The 19,361-nt window shown below is 44.9% G+C and overlaps 1 protein-coding gene across 2 annotated transcripts in view; it reads left to right on the top strand.

Moving 5' to 3' along the window:
- The first annotated feature begins 585 nt into the window (after nucleotides 1-585).
- The window catches only part of VLDLR (very low density lipoprotein receptor), a 32,606-nt gene continuing 13,830 nt past the window's right edge, over nucleotides 586-19,361 (top strand). For both annotated transcript variants that reach the window (XM_083186024.1, XM_083186023.1), the window contains exons 1-4: nucleotides 586-1,100; nucleotides 14,971-15,090; nucleotides 16,547-16,669; nucleotides 18,731-18,853. In XM_083186024.1, the coding sequence (XP_083042150.1) occupies nucleotides 1,019-1,100; nucleotides 14,971-15,090; nucleotides 16,547-16,669; nucleotides 18,731-18,853 (448 nt within the window). In that variant the 5' untranslated portion in view covers nucleotides 586-1,018. The remainder of the gene's footprint in view (nucleotides 1,101-14,970; nucleotides 15,091-16,546; nucleotides 16,670-18,730; nucleotides 18,854-19,361) is intronic.

Raw genomic sequence — 19,361 nt, 5'->3', positions numbered from 1 at the left:
GGACTCCCAACAGCCCCCCCACACCGCGGGACACTGCCGCCCGCGGGTGGGACAGCAGGACAGGCCCTGACAATCGGGACTGTCCCAATAAAATCGGGACTGTTGGGAGGTATGCAGTCAGTGTGCCTTGGCACACCATGCTCAGCACCATTAATCATTGTCACATTGGCAGATAGGTGAAGCTTCAACACTACCCCACTCCCATGCACAAAACTTTTAGCTAAAAATGTTTTTATATTTTTTTAAATACACACCAACCACAGGGGGCCCCTAGCTAGAGCTGACCCCTTTTGCCCCTGCTTTAATCCGGCCCAGTCTGTGTGTATGACTGGAGACGTAATCACTCCTTTAATTTGAATGTGGGCCAGTCAGGAAAGCGCTGCATCCTGTGACACATGTGCGATGACAGCCGTGTAAATGAATGAGCACTAGTGGTGAGGGCTGGTAGCCTGCCTGTGTGTCTGGTTTGGGAGTGTGTGCACACAGGGCCGGCCCACCCTGCAGCCATGTGCTCGCCTGTCATATTACCTGCCACCCGCCCTCCTTCCCAACATCAGGTGACATTCTCATTTCCCACTGATCTCCAGCACCGGTGCCAGTGCACTGCAGGCTGCACGGTTTCCCGGATCATGCAATCCACGGCCGCCGCGCCGGATCACAGAGACGTGTGGTGCTGGGCAGCGTGTGTGCTCGGGGGCGCCGCCTGCCGATCCAGCGCCTCATCTTCCCTGCTGCACATCCAGCTGCCGCCGCTATTATAAGCGGAGCGTCTGTGGAGTCGCTCGTAACTGCACGTCTCCTCTCTCTCCCTCCACACTCCCCCAGCCAGGGAGCAGCCATACAGCGGCCCGCACTGCCCAGACTCTCTCTCTGACCCAAAGCGGGGGCTAAGGGTGCTATCTGCAGCGGGGGCTGGAAGCAATCTGCTACCCCGGATCACAGAGAGGGTGGTGTTTCCCTGGGTGTCCTCCCCTTCCAGCTGGCTCTCCGGGGGGCTGCTGCTGCGGGGCGCAGCGAGATGAGCAGGCACTGTCGGGGGTCTGTGCTGCTGCTGTTGCTGGCTGCCTGCTGTCTGCACCCGGAGCTCAGCTGGGTACATGGTGAGTGTGCTCCTCTCCTGCCAGTAATGCTGCTGTGTAGGGCTGCTGTGTAATTGCCATTCATTCCTCCCTGCTGCTGCAGGGACAGGAGGCAAATGGAAGTAGTTGGGGGTCAGTGAGGGTCCATGGTAACTTGATTTGACCAATGTATCGTCTAACAAATGGATGTCATCAGCCAATTGATCCCTATGACTAGTCACATGTTGTGCTGGTTATTGCATCCCTGGCAGAGCTGCTTCTCACTGATCATGGTTTCCTGTGTATACCCTCTAACACCGGTATTGGAGTAAGCATCTATAACCATATCAAAATATGTTTAGGCCATTGTTAATTCGTGTAGGGTTGTCACACTCATTCATTCTTCTAAAGGTTTAAAAACTGCAACCTTGGGCAAACAAAGAACCTAATAAAGCTTTGTGTCTATACACTGTTACATGCCTGTTTCCAGCCAGGGGGTTAATGAAGTGTTTAAAGGGCAGAGGAGACCTGTTCTCCATGGCTGTCTGCTTTATTCTTATTGCTTACAGCTAGACTTCCTTTGTCACCAGCACATGCAATGGCATGATTACCCGGTGGTGGCACTTTCATTTGTTTGGCTACACAGAGCTGGAAGTGGCTGCTTTCTTTCTCTCCCAGTATCTAGCTTGGTCATGTTGTCCCCCGACTGTACTATATTCCCTGCACTGCAAGTGAGTGACAGCCTCTTGTGTGTTTGTCTGTGCTTCTGTGGGTGAAAGTCATTTGTCTTGACCTCTGTCAGTGTGCTGTATAAGCTATGAAGCTGTAGTGTTCTGACACTGGCTTTCCTTTATAACATTAGTTGTTCCTGACAGTGAGTCCAACTAATATTGTAGAAATGGTATAGTCCTAAGGAGTCTGATCAAACACATTACAGGTGTCCTCTTTTGACTAAGTTTACCCGCTAAACTGTATTCCTCTAGCATGGCATAATGTTGTCATTGACTTAACAATTTTCTTATAGTACACCTCAATAAGCTCATCTAATTATATGCACGGTATAGGGGTGAATGTAGCTTCTAGCTTACACAACCATGTTTGTTGTGGTCACATGATGCTATAACATTGGCTAGATTGGTGAGCACTAGATAACATTTCAGGCATTCATTATGGATCTTGTATAGCTGAAGTTGTACCAGTGATGTCTATTTCTGTCCTTCAATACTGATGGTGCTAGGTGTGTTTTGTACTAGAGTACATCTAGTGCAAGTCGCATGCGTGTAACATTTGAACTAGATAGTCTGTGATCTAGTACAGAAAGTACTGCCCGCACATACTTTTTTGGACTGCGATATGAACGAAGATAGAGACCCAAAATAAACACTGTGCAATTTGAACTACGAGCAATTTGCACTAAAGTTCAAAAACTCATCTGATAATTGCGCTGTATTTTCTTATCCCACCAAGGTTCAGTTTGCGTGGTTTTTTTTTTTTTTTTTGTTCTCTTCCATATGGCAACACGCCTAGTTTACTGGCAATGCTTTAGCCATGTTGCAGTATATTATCATATTAAACAAGTCTCTGCTGATACGTCTTCTTTCTCCGTGAGTGTTGGCAAGGTGTTCACATGTCTGATAAAGGGCACATTTCCTATGATCACTCAGCCATTAATTTATGGTTTACCCCCTATATTTTATGAAAATTTGGGCCTGTTTCTAGTGGTGCCTGGTGTTCTGTGAAGATCATCAGTAAACTTTGTAGTGGTGGTTAGCATCTTACCTGTGTTTATAGTTAATATCTGTGGAATATCTTGGCTCCAAGTTGTGGTTCCTACAAAGCTACAATTGCAGTCAAGCAAACTGGCTGCTAGCTGGAAATGTGTAACAGTAGTATTTGCACATGTCAGACATGTGGTGGTGGGGGTATATTTAGCAAAGCATAGAAAGAGTTAAGGTGGGTACACACGGGGGGGGGGGGGGGGGGACATATATTGCTCAGTGTCTCCTTTTCATCAGCGACCAGAGATGGTCGCTGATGAAAAGGAACATCTGCTGGGGGAGCCGCAGAGGTAATTAGCTGGTCGCAGGAGCAAGCTCGTGCGACCAGTGATTACAATGGGGCAGAAAACGGGAGCGCGCACCCCGGCGATTTATCGCTGGTGCGCACTCCAATCACTGGCAATATGGTCGCCTGCTTTCCTGCCGCCGGGAAGGCCCCGGCAGCTTGCAGGGTATCAGGTGTCCGAACACTGCTGCGAGATGTCGCAGCAGTGTATGGGCACTAAGTGTGCAACCTCCACCAAGCCTTGTGTCAAGTGCTCAAATCTGCCTGTGCACACTACTCTGGGAATTCTGGCAATTCGTTTCTAGGATCGTAAATTGAAACCTTGAACAGGCTGTTAATACCTCTTTCACACCTACCTATTTTCCCGGGATTGATGTCCCGATTATTTCAGGGGTCTTTCTTTTCTTTATTTATTTATCACACCAGCAAATGCAGGGACTAACCTGGGCATGTCCCTGCATGATCCCAGAACCATATTCCTGGGTAAGTTTCTGCATTTTCTGGTGTGAAAGGGGGTATAAGATCTGTCACTTCAGTGACCATAAACTGGTAGCATGTTTTATGGGTACACTACTGTCTCTATCGAATTTTTAATACGGAAGTGTTCATGAAACTTTGTGCCACCATGTGGTGGTTTCCTTTTAACTTGGCTATAAAATTAGAGGAAGCTGAATACATTCTGATCACTATGTCCACTCTACAACCAGCACAATATAGACCAGTGGTTCCCAAACTGTGTGCCGTGGCACCCTGGGGGGACTTGCAGGGGTGCCCTGGGTTGGTGGTCCAGGACCAATTCAAGTTATCTATGTCCAATATAATAGTCAAATTATGGACAAACAGAAGTCAATTTTGTCCAATACCACATAACTGATCCTAAGGATGAGATATAAACACAATTTATTTAACTTAATATTTGTTTCTGACTTCCTCAATGAGAAAGTTTTAGCCTAGGGGTGCCGTGAAAAAAATTCTGATGCTCCGGGGTGCCGTGATTCAAAAAAGTTTGGGAACCCCTGATATAGACAATTGATCTCCTCCTGAAGTATACTTTTGTGGTGGGATGTTTCGCCCCCCTTTGCCAGCCACCGCACTGTTAATAATCGCATATGCAGTTATTGACGCAAGGGACAGCTCTTGCGATGCCGGCACAAAGACCCGGGAGTCCGTCTGCACATGTGCAGAGTGATGGTGGGGGGCATGCTCGGAGGGATCCGTGACAGATCCCTCACAGTAGCGCTGCGGTAAGATACCCATAGGCTTCAACAGGGAATCGCCCGCTTTTGTTGGTGATTCCTTCCGCAGCGCTGTTACTGCGGACGGCCATTGGAGCATACAGAAATGCTGTAAAAACCTGATAATGGGAATTTTACCGCATTTCTGCTTTAGAGAATCTCACCTAAATCTTGGCACTTGCGCTCTGCTGGTACTAGAGAAGTTTGTGTCTTGCAAGACTGATCTGGTCTATAAAATGAACCACCTTTAGGACAGACTGTAAATGGTTACCAGCCATAAGATGACTTGTTTACAGCTGCACCTTTTTATGGTTTATGTACTGTATATAAAGGTTGCCTGCAGCATTATAACTTGCTGGACAATAGCATTATAGTAATGCTGTAAGAACTAATATGCATGTAAACACTGCACTGTATCACAGCTCAATCTGGAGGCAGAACTTGTTATAGTTGTGGGGGAAGCTCTCCTGTGTATTGGTTTGAGGGAGGAAGTAAGAACAGTTTCCATGACCTAATTGATGGTGGGAAGGCAAAGGTAGGTAGAAATGTAATGTATTCACGTGGCGTTACTGTAGTGTACCACAGGGATCAGTCACTGTCATTAATATCGTAATTGCCTTGTAGATGGCCTAGAAAAAATGTTCCACTAATGACTATTAGGTAGGGTTAACATGGAGCACTAAAGATGCTTACAGTATAATAGAATGTTACTGGTGTGGGGCACATGTTTGTGGTACTACTACCACCTGACTGTCTCCCTGCATTTCTTGAGGGAGGGTGTTTGCAGGTGATTCTCAAACTCTTTGAAATCAATTGGAAAACCCCATTGTTCCACATCCAATAGTCTCTAATGAGTAACTGGACTGAAAAAGGCAGGTGGAGCATAACTGATACACTGGAGTAGGCTATACTAGTTTTGTGACAAAGTAATACTGAGGTGGTGTGAAAGAAATATAATATAACCCTGTCACTCAACATCAAATCCCCCCCCCCCCTTCCCTTAAAAAACGAAATGACCGGCATACATCTCAAATTCTTATGTTGTGGGGGGGGGGTTGGCCTCTTTACCAGTATGAGAAGTATTGCTGGTGCTTGTTAAGAAATCAGACATTTTGGACCCCCTAGCCTACTTCAGTCCTTGAGCTACCAACAGTTCACGTTTTCTAGATCACCTAGCTGGGGCACAGGTGCACTCATTACTCACTGACACACAGATGATCCACAGGTGGAGCGAATTACTTCACTTGTGAATCTGTATGGAGACCTGGAAAACAGTTAACTGTTGGTAGCTCCAGAAGACTGGAGTTGGCTACTCCTGCCCTAAAAACTCAAACACCCCTCCCCCCCCCCCCCATTCAAGCTAAACTACTTTGGCTTCCTCATATTTCACGTTATGGCAAAACACATGATTTTTGAGCAGTTAAAAATTCTAGGTTAAATCCACTTGTTTTATAATGGCTTTTAAAAAACACTTTAATACAACGCAAAACCATGGCATTGAAGAAAAAATCACAACTTGAGTCAACAAGCACAGTCATTTTTCCCTTGTTTTAAAGGTGCCCACACACTAGAACGATTTTTGGGCCGATTTTCGATGCTCGCTCCCGTGGATCTTTTGCTAAATCTTCTGATCTTACGTGCTGCACAAAAGATCAGAAGATTTAACAAAAGATCCATAGGAACGCACACGGGATCTTAAGAAAAATCTTTGGTAAAGATGTGCGCTTGCCTGAAATCTTTTGTCCAGATTGGACAAAAGATTTGAAGGCTAATTTATGCGCACATCTTAAGATCGCAGATCTTTCTAGTGTGTGGGCACCTTTACAGTTTTCCAGACATTCAAGTTGGATTGTCTAAAGGATCCCATCCACTAGTGCCTTTCTTATCCAACTCCAAGGAATTGTATGAAACGGGCCCAAATCGCATTGGTTTAACCAATTCTCATGTGTGCATCAAATTGTATCCAGGGATTGTCACTACTGCAAAAGGATCCATCAGATCCTATAACCAGGAGAAGTATTGCATACAATATATGGTATGCAAAAGGACTGCAACCGATGTATCTTGTACACTCCATACAGCATTGGAGGGACAGTTTGCATATAACCATCTGCATCAGTCTGTAAGCATTGGAAACAGCATATGTGGACACTTTGGGACCTATATACAGGGTTGTTTGTAGACAATGTCTCCCAGTACGAATAAATAAAATTGCGCCCCCCCCCCCACACACACACAAAATTGGAATCTCAAATGTTGCTTTCAGCCTAGCGTATTTAATTTAGAGTGCGTATTTGCTGAAACATTAAAATTAAGGCCAATATAGTAATTTTGGATTGGGATGAAAGCTACCTTTAGGGGTCTAAATATCATGGTCAACACCTGTGATACCTCTTTAATATACTGGATAAAGATGTGCTTAAACTGAAATTAACATTTAACTGTCAGTTGAAATAGTTCTGAAATCCTCAACTATGAGCTCATATAGGCAACCAGACACCCCCCCCCCGCCCCCCCCCCCCCATTTCTGCTATAACAAATCGAACAGACTTCTACAGTCAAATTATTTATTTACAGTTTCTTATTTAGCGCAGCAGATTCCGTTGCGCTTTACAATTGTAGACAGTGATAATTGTAGACAGTGATAAAACAGACTGGGTAGCAACAGACAGACTTGGAGGTAGGAGGGCCCTGCTGCAAGCTTACAATCTATAGAAATGTAGTGGTACTGCATGTTTGGCCCTCCTGAGCACCCCTACATAACTATAACTAGATTGGTGAATGTGTAATGAAAGCCCTGACAGAAACTGCTACATGGAGCACTTCTAGGGTCTTTATTTATATTTTGTATCAGCAGAAATGCTACAAATAAGTTTGACCATTCAGGTTTCACCATCATGGTTTACACAGGGTATTCTGTACAACTTGTTTGAATGTTAGTAACTTCTACATGTGTACTGCTTAATATTTGCAGCTAACCCACAAAAGCAAGCTGCCTTGAGGATTATGCTGCAAATAGTTAAGACACCAGTGTAAAGGCCAGAGCTGGTTTAAGTAAACCCTAGATCAGTGCCTGTATCCTCTTAAGGTCCATACACACTGGGCGACTATGGACAGCGATGATGGCGTTTGTTGCTGGGGGGGGGGAGCCGCTCAGTGCATACACACTGAGCGGCTTTCCCCCTGCCTGGCACCAATGATGGGGGGGAGGATGGCATTGCGTAGTGCAGAGCTATGCATAGAGTCCTCAAAGCCACTGATCTGCTGGTAATACCAGTAGATGAACGGCTTTCCCTGTGATGTGGGAGCACTCACCACTCATTGACAGGGCATACACCCTTGGCGGCTTTGAGCTGAAAGCTGCCCAGGCTGTTTTAGTGACTTTCAGCTCAAGGTTGCCCAGTGTGTATGAGCCTTTATTATTGATGTTGCACAAGCTTATCTAGAAATTAGTTTTCAAGAGAAACCTTGTTTCAGTTGCCAGTAGCAATGTTATAATGGCAATAGATATAATTCATTCTGAAACCTATACAGTGGATAACTCATAATATATTTTAGGGTTAATTTAGACTGGTACATATGTATGGAATGAGGTCTGGATGATGGTCCTTATGCGATTGGATTCAGTGTGATGTCCATGGAATACAGTTGCATCTTATGGTGCAAAAAAGTGCCCCCTTTCAGCACCCCAATATCACACCCATCTAGCTATGAAGTAGCACTAGCAGGCGGTAGGGGTCAGCGCGGTGGCAGAACTTGAGAAATGTAAAACACCGGGCGGCCCTCCAGCCAATCAGGGCTGCCCAGTGTTAAGCAATTCTGCCACCACCCACTAGCACTCCTTCACAGCGCTAAACTAGAGACCGGCAGCGGTCCCTCCGCCCCCATCATTATTGATGCGACATTCGATGGCAGGCCATAGCATCGAGTGGTCCCTAAAATATGCATACAATCATTCGATTATCTAACAGATGTGGCCAAAATCTAATGATTGCATGTAATATCATATAAGTGTAGGGGAGCAGGACACTGTGCAAAGGTTGACAGGTTTGGCACACGGAAAGGATGACCTGAGTGGGTGGGGTTTTATATTTTCTTTTTTTACCACCCCCATTGGAGTACAGTGGATGGTAGGAGTGCCAAGCAAGGCGCCTGGCCTGGAGCATGGCAAGCAGATGCAGTGGTTTGACTAAGGCTTTGGGGGAGCTCAAGCATTTAATACAGGGATGGCCTAAAATCTTCCCTAATTGCTTAACCAATAACTTTCTTTCCTGGCTCAAAGCATGGTGATATGTACGCTAATAGGGGGCCATATGCTCGGGTGTTCACACTCACCTCAAAATGTGAAGTGGTCTCACGCCTCTCTGAGGGCGTGAGCTACTCGAGACAAAATAAACTGATCAAAAGGCTAATAAAATAAAAAATCTGCCTAATAACCAGGAAATGCCCTTTGCACATTATGCAACATACTGTAATGCCCCTGATAATATGGCACACTGCAATGTCCAATATGCTGCATACATACCTCCCAACACTGTAGGTTGAGAAGGGACCTACAGATGTGTGCATGACCTTCTTGATACTCCTGCAAGGCCATGTCCCTTTTCTTCTACGATCCCCATGGCAGCCATACATTGGGGATATTCCCTTCCCCCATCAGAGCAGACAGGATTGATTTCTCTTGGGACCGCCCACCCTGGGTATAATAGACCCCTCCTCCACCTCCACTGTATCTTTTTTCCTGTCTCCGTGTTTAGAGTAGACAGAGTAGGCAATTATTTTTTGTTTAAAGCAGGGTTACCTCGGCAGCATGGAGCTGAAGGGGTGGCTCCCCGGGGAGAAGAGGGCGCAGGAGACCAGTCTAACTTGTCTCCTTGTGCACACATACCCTGCCGCGGACTCAAGAAAGAGGATTCTGGAGTAGACGCTCCAGCCAGGACACCGGACTCCCACGTGTGTTCTCCCCGCAGCGTCAGCCCCGCTGGAAGCCGCGGCTGCACGCGACAGCATCTAAAGGCAGAAGGGGCGGAAGTGCCGGGTTCGCGTCACTTCCGCCCATAGACGCTGGTAGCGCGTCTCACAATTCAGTCCCCTGGTAACACGGGACGGGGGAATTGGTTCCGCTCGGCTATCCTGACGCACACGCAAGTTTTGGCGGCAACTCAGGGGTTAAATGGCCGCAGCAATGGACAGTTCAGCGGCGTGTAAGGTGGTTTTCAGCGTGGAGTGCTACTCTGTGTGCTGTATTTTGCTACCATGGATACGCCTTCTCCCCAGAAGCCTGATGATGCCCCAGTGAGGTAAGCCCTTTGGTTTTGGGCATCAGTTGTTTATTTTAAGATAGATATTGAGTGTAGTCTCTCTCTTTTAGTGTGCCTGTCTCTCCTGTGCATAAGAAAAGAACAGCTAAGAAGAAGTTCATTGAGTCCATATGCATGACATGTGATCAATCCTTCGCTTCAGCACAGAAGAAGGCAATTTGTGATATATGTGAAATAGCACAATCTAAAGTGTTAAAGAAATCAGAACACACGGAGGTCATTAAGGAATTAATGACCTGGCTGAAAGAGAACTTTGTCTCTAAAAATGAGTTTACCCAGAGCCAGTCAGTAAAGAGGTCTAGAGTGCAGGCTGAATTTACACCTGAGGAGGATTCTTCAGAGGAATTAGAAGGTGAGGATAAGGGTTCGTCGGAGGAAGGCGAACTAGAAGAAGTCAGAACATTTAATTTGGATCTGGTAGAAAACCTGTTAAAACACATATACAAGGCTATGAACTTTAAAGAGCTTGCATCTACCTCTGAGACTAAGGATCCACTGTATGAAGACAGGGACAAAAGAGGCAGAACCTTTCCTGTAAATAAAGTCATAAGAGAAATGATACTTAAGGAATGGGTCAGCATTGACAAGAGAGTCACCCTAGGGAGCAGGGTGGAAAGAATGTACCCGTTCAAAGATGAAGAATTTCTCGGCTGGTGCACTACACCCAAAGTAGACGCGGCGGTGGCTGAAATTATTTCGAAGTCCACCATTCCGGTAGAGGACGCGGCGGCATTTAAAGATGCCATGGATAGAAAAATGGAAACTTCGTTACGCAAGGTCCATTCAGCATCAGCGGGTTCCCTGAAAACTAATGTTGCGGTGGCCTCAGTAGCCAGGGCGATTAGGTTGTGGACCTCTAATCTAAAGACAGATATGGAGGAGAAGATATCTAAACAGTATCTTATCAAAAATCTGGACATTATACAGAAGGCCGTTGACTTCTTATGTGAAGCTTCTCTTGATGGGGTCTCTTTTGCAGCTAAGACTATGGCGGCAGGGGTAACAGGCCGCAGGGCGCTTTGGCTAAAACCCTGGAATGCTGACGCTAATTCCAAAAATAAACTAGCAAACTTACCCTTTGAGGGAAAATTTCTATTTGGATCCAAACTGGATTCTATGATACAGAGAATCTCAGGGGGAAAATCTGTCCGCTTACCCCAAGAGAAGAAGAATCGGTTTAGTTTTCCCGCCTCCGCAAGACAAACGTACAGAGAAGCAAAAACATATCGTCCGGGAAAGACGTATTACAAGAGGGGAAGTACGAGTACCTCTAGACAGGCATTTCGTCAAAACTTTCGTGGCAGATACCAACCTGAAAAGGATTGGAACCAGAAAGGAAAACTATGACTATCTCCAAAAGAACTGTATTGGCGCCAGACTACTGAGGTTCGTGACGACCTGGGAAGAGATAATAAGAGACACTTGGGTGCTGAATATAATCCATCACGGCTACTATATCGAGTTCGAGACAGCACCTCTCCATCACAGATTTCTAAGATCAAGGATACCAGGCGTACCCGAAGAAAAGAAAGCCCTACTTCTCAAATTAGAGCAACTCCTACAGACGGAGGCCATAGAGGAGGTTCCAAAAGAAGAACAGGGAAAGGGCTTTTATTCGAATCTCTTTTTGGTGAAGAAACCGAACGGAACGTTCAGAACTATCCTGGATCTCAGAGATCTGAATGTCTACATAAGACAAATAAAATTCAAGATGGAGACCCTGAGTTCCATAGTTATAGGAATAAGAAGGGGAGATTACCTTGCATCAATAGATTTAAAGGATGCGTATTATCATATCCCGATAAATCAGGGACACAGAAAATTTCTCAGGTTCTCGGTGGCCAATCGTCATTTTCAATTTACCTGTCTTCCATTTGGGCTGAAAACTTCTCAGAGTCTTTACCAAAGTACTAGTTACAGTGATTGCGGCTCTGAGACTCAGAGGGATTCAGGTATGGTCCTACCTAGACGACCTACTCATTGCAGGAGACTCTGTGAGAGAAACAGAGGACAATGTAAGGAAGACTATAGATCTGCTACAACTTCTAGGTTGGGTGACAAACACAGAAAAAAGCCAGACTGTTCCGACACAGAAGATACAGTTTCTGGGGGCTATGATAGACACAGTCCAGTTTCAGATATCCCTGTCGGCCGAAAGATGTCTGAAGATCCAAGAGCTAACAAGGCTAATGTTACAGAAGGACGACTGCCCTCTGAGTATGGCTATCCAGCTGTTGGGTATGATGGCATCCTGTATCAGGATCATCCCGTGGGCGCAGTGGAGAATGCGACGACTTCAGTGGGCCATCATCCCATTACAGAAGAATGGCTATGCAGATCATCACCGGTTCAGGCTAAGTCAAGAGGTAAGACAAGACCTAAAGTGGTGGCAACAGGGTCTAGAAGAAAGGAGTACCAGTCTAAAAGATCCTACATTCCGGATACTAACTACGGATGCCAGTCTGTCCGGGTGGGGAGCTCATATAGAGGGAAGGTCTATACAAGGCTCCTGGACAAGGAAAGAAGCAAGGAACTCCTCAAACATGAGAGAATTACAAGCAGTCTGGGAGGCCGTACAACTCCTAAAGGAAGACATTCGCCATTCACATCTGAGAGTAATGTCAGACAATGTGACAGTAGTGTCCCACATAATCACCAGGGGGGCACAAGAAGTATCAGACTCATGCAGATGTCAGAAAGGATACTAAACTGGGCGGAAGACAATCTGGAGTCCTTGTCAGCAGTATATATTCCAGGCAAGAGGAATGTACTAGCAGACTTCCTGAGTCGAGAGGTGATATCGCCAGGGGAGTGGGAGCTGAATACAGAAGTCTTTTCTCAGATAGAGAAAATATTCGGGACCCCAGAAGTAGACATGATGGCCAACTTTCGGAACAGAAAGGTGAACAACTTCTTCTCAAAATCATTTCATCCGCAAGCCCTAGCCATGGATTCCCTTTCCGTGAAATGGAACTTCAAACTGGGCTACATATTTCCCCCCTTTCCGATGATCGGGAGAGTCTTAAAGAAACTGAGGGAAGATCGGGTCGAAGTAGTGGCGATACTGCCCTACTGGCCGAGAAGGCCCTGGTTCGTCAGTGTTCTAAAGATGGCGCTGCAGGAACCGTGGTCACTTCCCAACAGGCAGGACCTACTGCATCAGGGTCCGGTATATCATCCAGAGCCAGCAAGGTTGTCGCTAAAGGCATGGAGATTGAGCGGAGCATATTAAGTAGGCATAACTTGTCATCCCAGGTTGTGGAAATGATGCTGAAGGCCAGAAAGAACATTTCGTCCTTATCCTATTATAGAACGTGGAGCAGGTTCATGGAATGGGGTCAGTTCAACGGTGACTTTTCATCGATACCAACAGGTAGAGTCCTGCAGTTTCTATATGACGGCTTCCAAATGGGTCTTGCCCCAGCAACAATAAAAGCTCAGATTTCTGCCCTAGCAGTACTATTAGATAGGCCATTGGCTGAAGAGAGGCTGATAAAAAGGTTTAATAGAGCCATGAGGAGGATCAGACCGCCAGTCAAGGCTATAGTGGCACCGTGGGACTTAAACCTTATGTTAGCGGTATTAGCTAAACACCCCTTTGAACCTTTAACGGAGTGTCCTCTAAAGTATCTAACGTGGAAGACGGTCTTCTTGGTCGCAGTCACCTCGGCCAGAAGAGTAAGTGAGCTCCAAGCTCTATGGATAGAGGAACCTTATCTTGTTATCTTCCCAGATAGAGTGGTACTTAGAACACATCCTGAGTTCGTACCTAAGGTAATATCTTCTTTTCACCTCAATCAGGAGATTGTGTTACCTAGTTTCTACCCAGAACCGGAAAATGAGGAACAACAAAGTTGGCATACGCTGGACCTTGTCCGGGTCATTTCAATATACCTGGAAAGAACTAGAGTCCTTAGATCGACCAAACACCTATTTGTCATCCCGAGTGGTGTCCGTAAGGGGAAGGAACCAGGAAAACAAACCATATCCAGATGGATAAGAGAGACGATCGTGGCAGCCTACAAACTGGAAAACAGGAAAGTACCTCCTATAGTACAGGCACATTCCACAAGGGCAGTCTCGGCGTCATGGGCGAACAGGGCCAAAGCTTCAGTGACCGAGATCTGCAAAGCTGCTACCTGGTCGTCAGTACACACCTTTGTAAAACATTATGCTCTTGATGTTTCTCTTGCCCACTTTGGGAAGCATGTTCTCCAAGAGGCAGTATCTGCGGATGCCTCTGTATAATAAAAATATTCATGCATAACATTACCCTCCCGTTTATTTGTCTTGGGTATGTCCCAATGTATGGCTGCCATGGGGATCGTAGAAGAAAGTCGAATTATACTCACCGATAATTCCTTTTTCTTCCTAGAGATCCCATGGCAGCCACTGATTACCCTCCCTTGTATTATGATGTGTTTTCTCTAGGGACCTTGGTACGGAGACACTCAAAAGATACAGTGGAGGTGGAGGAGGGGTCTATTATACCCAGGGTGGGCGGTCCCAAGAGAAATCAATCCTGTCTGCTCTGATGGGGGAAGGGAATATCCCCAATGTATGGCTGCCATGGGATCTCTAGGAAGAAAAAGGAATTATCGGTGAGTATAATTCGACTCTTTTTCTGCTATTGGGACATGGCCAGCACTCAGAGCTGCTGGCCATGCCCCCAGCCTCTCTGAATAGAGGCTGTGCACACTGTGTAATCACCGCAGGCAGGACAGCCCCCAAAATCCTGGACTCTCCTGTGAAAATCAACAGTTGGGAGTTATTGCACACACATTCAGGTTGTGGGGGATATCAGTCACTGCTGACGTGTTTCGAGCACCTGGGTCCTAATTAAAAAAATAAATAAAAAATAAATCATCCTCCAGAGGTTCTTTGCTCTGTACATAGATGATAGGAGTTTTATAGTACTAAAACTTTAAAAGCAACTGAAACTTTAAAAGCAACTGTCTATCAGCCATCCAGATACCAGTGTTTATCTTTAAGTATAAACCGTATCAAACAAAGCTTAAGATCCATTACTGGTGGCTGCTTACAGTAGGACCTCTATCTAGTGTTTGCGTTAAACATTGTGCAGAATCACCTGAGAGCAGCTAGGCATAACTGCATGCTGCACTGGATAGACAGCTTCAATATCAAACTTTTAAAAGTGGTTTTGAAAATGGCTCTAAACACATGTTCAGGTGGAGCACAAAATTTGGAATCACCTTTAGATGGCAAAAGCCTATAACACAAACGGCAATGTTTATTTGGACACTTATGTGTATGTATTTTTTTCCTTCCTAGGAACAAAGACACTGTGTGAGGAATCTCAGTTTGAGTGTGGCAATGGCCGTTGCATCACTTCATTATGGCAGTGTGATGGCGATGAAGACTGTGCTGATGGGTCTGATGAAAATTCATGTGGTGAGTTCCACTGTCAATGTAGTAAATCAAATGGATCAATGGAGTTCACAGGATTACCATATTTTGCATATGATACTTGAAAATCCAATGCCATGCACACTGCTTTAACAGGTGAACTAGGAGATTCTTATGTCTGATAGGGCTCAGTGTTAAATGTTTGTTTATGGAAGCAGTTCAGTTAATTGTAAATGCCAGAAACATCACCCTGTGTGGTCACTAGACTGAATTTTACCTCGCCCCTATAAGGATGTACGAGAATGTAATTTCTTTCCGTATGTATGGGAATTATGTATGGGAATTATGTATGGGAATTGTGTACTATCTCCTAAGCCCCATGCCTGAATAGTCCATGCAAGAGAACCGGACTTGAATTAATTGTGGGAGGAGGCATTAATTTGGTAAGGTAGGCTACAAGTGGAACACCTAAATCGAACAATTCTCTAATTGTGGGTGGGATGTTCGAACATCTGCAGCCCAGCTCCGCCCCCCCTTCACCACACATCGCATACATAATTATCACATGCTCTAACACTGGGGTAGCCAACTCCAGTCCTCGAGAGCTACCATTAGTTAATGTTTTCCTGATCTCCTCACAGATTCACAAGTGAAGTAATTCGCTCCACCTGTGGATCTTTTTTAAAATGTGTCTGAGTAACATGCACCTTTGAAGCGGCTAGGTTGTCTGGAAAATGTGAACTGTTGGTAGCTCTCGAGGACTGGAGTTGGCTAACACTGCTCTAACATATGTTATATTATGGCAAAGGAGAGCTCTTGCCTTACGAGCTGTCCTTTTGCGGTGAGTCAGCAGCTCCCCCCTCCCTCCCTTACCCGGTGCTGCTGCGCCGGGCTCTCCTTCTCCCTGCACCCGGAAGAGGATCATAGTGCAGGGAGGAGGAGGTAACAGGTCCAGGCAGCACAGCTCTATGCTGCCCGACCACAGGGGCGGCGGGGGGCAGTGGTGGGTCGGTGTGGGTCGCGGTAGAAGCCCATAGGCTTCTATGGGGCATTGCCAGATAGTTATCTTGGTAAGTGTAATTCATTGGTAAGTGTAATTCATTTTGAAGAAATGCAAAACTAATGATCGTGATAATATTACCTAGGTAAGAGCCTTGAACAAATCCCATTTCCCCACCGGTTGCTCCTGTGCCAAGTATTTTTTATAAATATCAAACGTGTGTTCAATAATGTATCCTACTCTTTACAGCTGCTCTGACTGAAAATGTACATTACATATAAATGAAACCGCAGGATTCCCATTCCATGCATCACTGGGCCACATGCAGAGACGCTAAAGAGATTTGGTGTTCCTAGGACTTGTAGTGTGCTAAAGCACACGCGCACCCTGATGCATTTGTTTTTAGTACAAGAATTCCTTTATGTGACTTGCTAATGGACGATTATTGTAGCGGTGCTTGGGTCCTCATTAGTACCCATATGAATTTATTTTCTTGCGCAGAAAAGAAAACCTGTGCAGAGGCGGACTTTGTTTGCAGCAATGGCCAGTGTGTTCCAGAACGATGGCAGTGTGATGGAGATCCGGACTGTGAAGATGAATCTGATGAAACACCAGAGCTGTGCCGTAAGTTACAATGCTCCTGTAGTCTAGTCATACAGGTTGAGTATCCCTTATCCAAATTATCCCAAAAAACATTTATTCCACTTTCTGGGGAAACCTACTGATGACATGATATGTAACTGGCACTAAATATCTGCAAGACAACAATTGGCTGGTATTCAAATTCAGTAGAGATTGTGCACAAATTATATTTGTGCATTTCATGTTTGTTTTATACAGCATATATGCAAGATACATCATTGAAATATAAAAATTCTGAAATACGGAATAATCAGTTATCCAAAATTCGAGCATTTTGGGTAAGGGATGCTCAACCTGTATCACATTGTGTTACTGCTTTAAACAGAACTACCCACTACTTTTCTCATCCTTTTTAGTAGGGTGCTGAGACTAGTGTAGCCATTGGAATCCTCTAGTACTCTAAAAGTGGAAGTGCAGAGTTAAATATAAAGCTGCGTTCTAAAGTAAAGTGAATACTCTGCTGTAGGTCTACATAGAACAATGCCAGGTGGCAAATAGAATGCTGAGCAATTGTTGGCAATTCTAGACTGCCACAGATTGCAAGTTAACATTTCCTGGAAATAATAAGACAGTATTGGAGTGGGGTCAGTCCACATTGGAATACAACATGGAGCACACTGTAACAATGGTATAGTCTCTGCAGACACAAGCCATCGTGTAACCAGAAATAAACTTTCTAGAAGAGCAAATGTACTGACATCATAGTAAGGATGTATAAAGATGGCTTTTGTATGAAGCCAAAAACCTCACCCATGCAACGAAATGGGATCCAGAAAAAGCCTTTCGTTTTGTGTAGTAAGTGGTCACTAGACACAGCAATAGTGGCCATGCTTCTGGAAGCAACACGAGTGGGGAAAAAACTCGTATTGGCCTTAATGGTAAGATTCTGGTGTAACTGGTCTCGCTTTCATAGTATTTATGATTCTTAGGGGTAGATCTATTAAGCTCGGTGATGTGATAAACTGCCTGATTTTATCACCGGCCAATCAGCTCCTACCTGTCATTTTTCAAACCAAGCCTGTAACTTCAAAGTTAGGATCTGATTGGCTGGTGATAAAAAAAACAGATACTTTATCACTTCACCGAGCTTAATAAATCTGCCCCTTAGAGAGATGGCATAATGACCTAAATTAGGGGTAGCAAACTCCAGTCCTTGAGAGCTACCAACAGTTAATGTTTTCCAGATCTCCTCAAAGAATCACAAGAAGTAATTAGCTCCACCTGTGCCTCATTTATAATGTGTCAGTAAGAGTGTACCTGTGATGTGAACCGTTGGTAGCTCTTGAGGACTGGAGTTGGCTACCACTGACCTAAACCTAGGTTTAGGTTATGACACTACTTGGACTTTTTATAGAAGGCCTAACCAACTCATTTAGAGAAGCATTAAGGGAATCTATATATTTAACTGACCCCATTGCAGCGAACCTCATGGTTTGGAGGGAAATCCTATGTTCCCCCTGAACATAGAATGGGTGAGCGGCCAGCGCGGGGGTTAAACGGTGAAGATTGCTTGTTTTTGGCGATCCCTGCCATTAAACAGTCTGAATGACCCATAGAGTCCACTTTAGCACCTTAAAGAAAACAAAGTAACAGAAGATGGACAAAAGGCCAACGTGTGCCACAGTTTTATAGTGCCCATAAATTAAAAGGGGGCTGGATAGAGGTTCTTAATTCTGTATTATACCAAGTTGTCAGATGGACTGCTGATCTGAGTTTCCTTCAGGTGGTAATATATATGGAAGCCATGTTGATTTATCCGCCCTCTTGTCCTTATTAACTGACAATTCCAGCCAGTCGACGTGGAACAAATAAGACTGGGTTATGAAAAGGTCAATGATAGCTTATCTGCGGAAACCTATTGCGTTTGGATGTTTTTGGCAGCAGCTGCAATTTTCACTAGTATTTGACTTGTACCCTTTATGGAGGGCAAGGGGAGCTAATCATTGCCGCTATTGCAAAAAGTCTTAAGCAGTCTTGTTTTATACATTGTACAAGAGCTGGCTAGCAGGGTTTACAAATTCTAATACTGATACGGTTTCCTAGACTTGAGAACATGCAGAGAGACTGAAATCAGCTGTGGGTCCCGTTCACTGCAATGTGTCCCTCTCTCCTGGCTATGTGATGGCGAATCTGACTGTGACAGTGCAGAGGATGAAGAGAACTGTCGTAAGTATGACCTGATATATATGTCATAGAGCTTTGTGCTAATTTGGCTACAAATGACTAGGTTCCAAACACAGCACATAAATATTGTATGGAGCAGTATGGTTACTGCTCATGAGTTGCACTAGAACAAGGAAAATCAGCGTGGGTTATAGTAGCGGAAATGTGTTTTTTTTTTTTTTTTTTTTTTTTTTCGGTTTTTTTTTCGAGCTACAAACTGTCTTAACCGGTCGTCATTTATTTAGCTGTCTTGCTGGCAGCAGGGTCACCGCATGGCAGTGAAGTGTAAAATGATTTTGCTGACACAGGCTGTAAAATATTTTTAGACTCTGTTGACTTATGTGTGATCTATAGCATGCTACAACCATCTGGGGTTACAACTAGGACACTGAAGGGATATGTATAACCAATGCCATGATTCTGTACTAAAGACTTTTGACATGTTTTGACTTTGCTATACTGTATTATGCATTATCAGTCAAAACTAAACTGTGGCCCTCCAGCTTTTAAA

The sequence above is a fragment of the Crinia signifera genome, chromosome 1 (genome assembly GCF_055691185.1).
Source record: "Crinia signifera chromosome 1, ASM5569118v1, whole genome shotgun sequence".
In the NCBI taxonomy this organism is placed as follows: domain Eukaryota; kingdom Metazoa; phylum Chordata; class Amphibia; order Anura; family Myobatrachidae; genus Crinia; species Crinia signifera.
The sequence above is the reverse complement of the archived record's forward strand: the minus strand, read 5'-3'. Positions and strand labels throughout refer to the sequence as shown.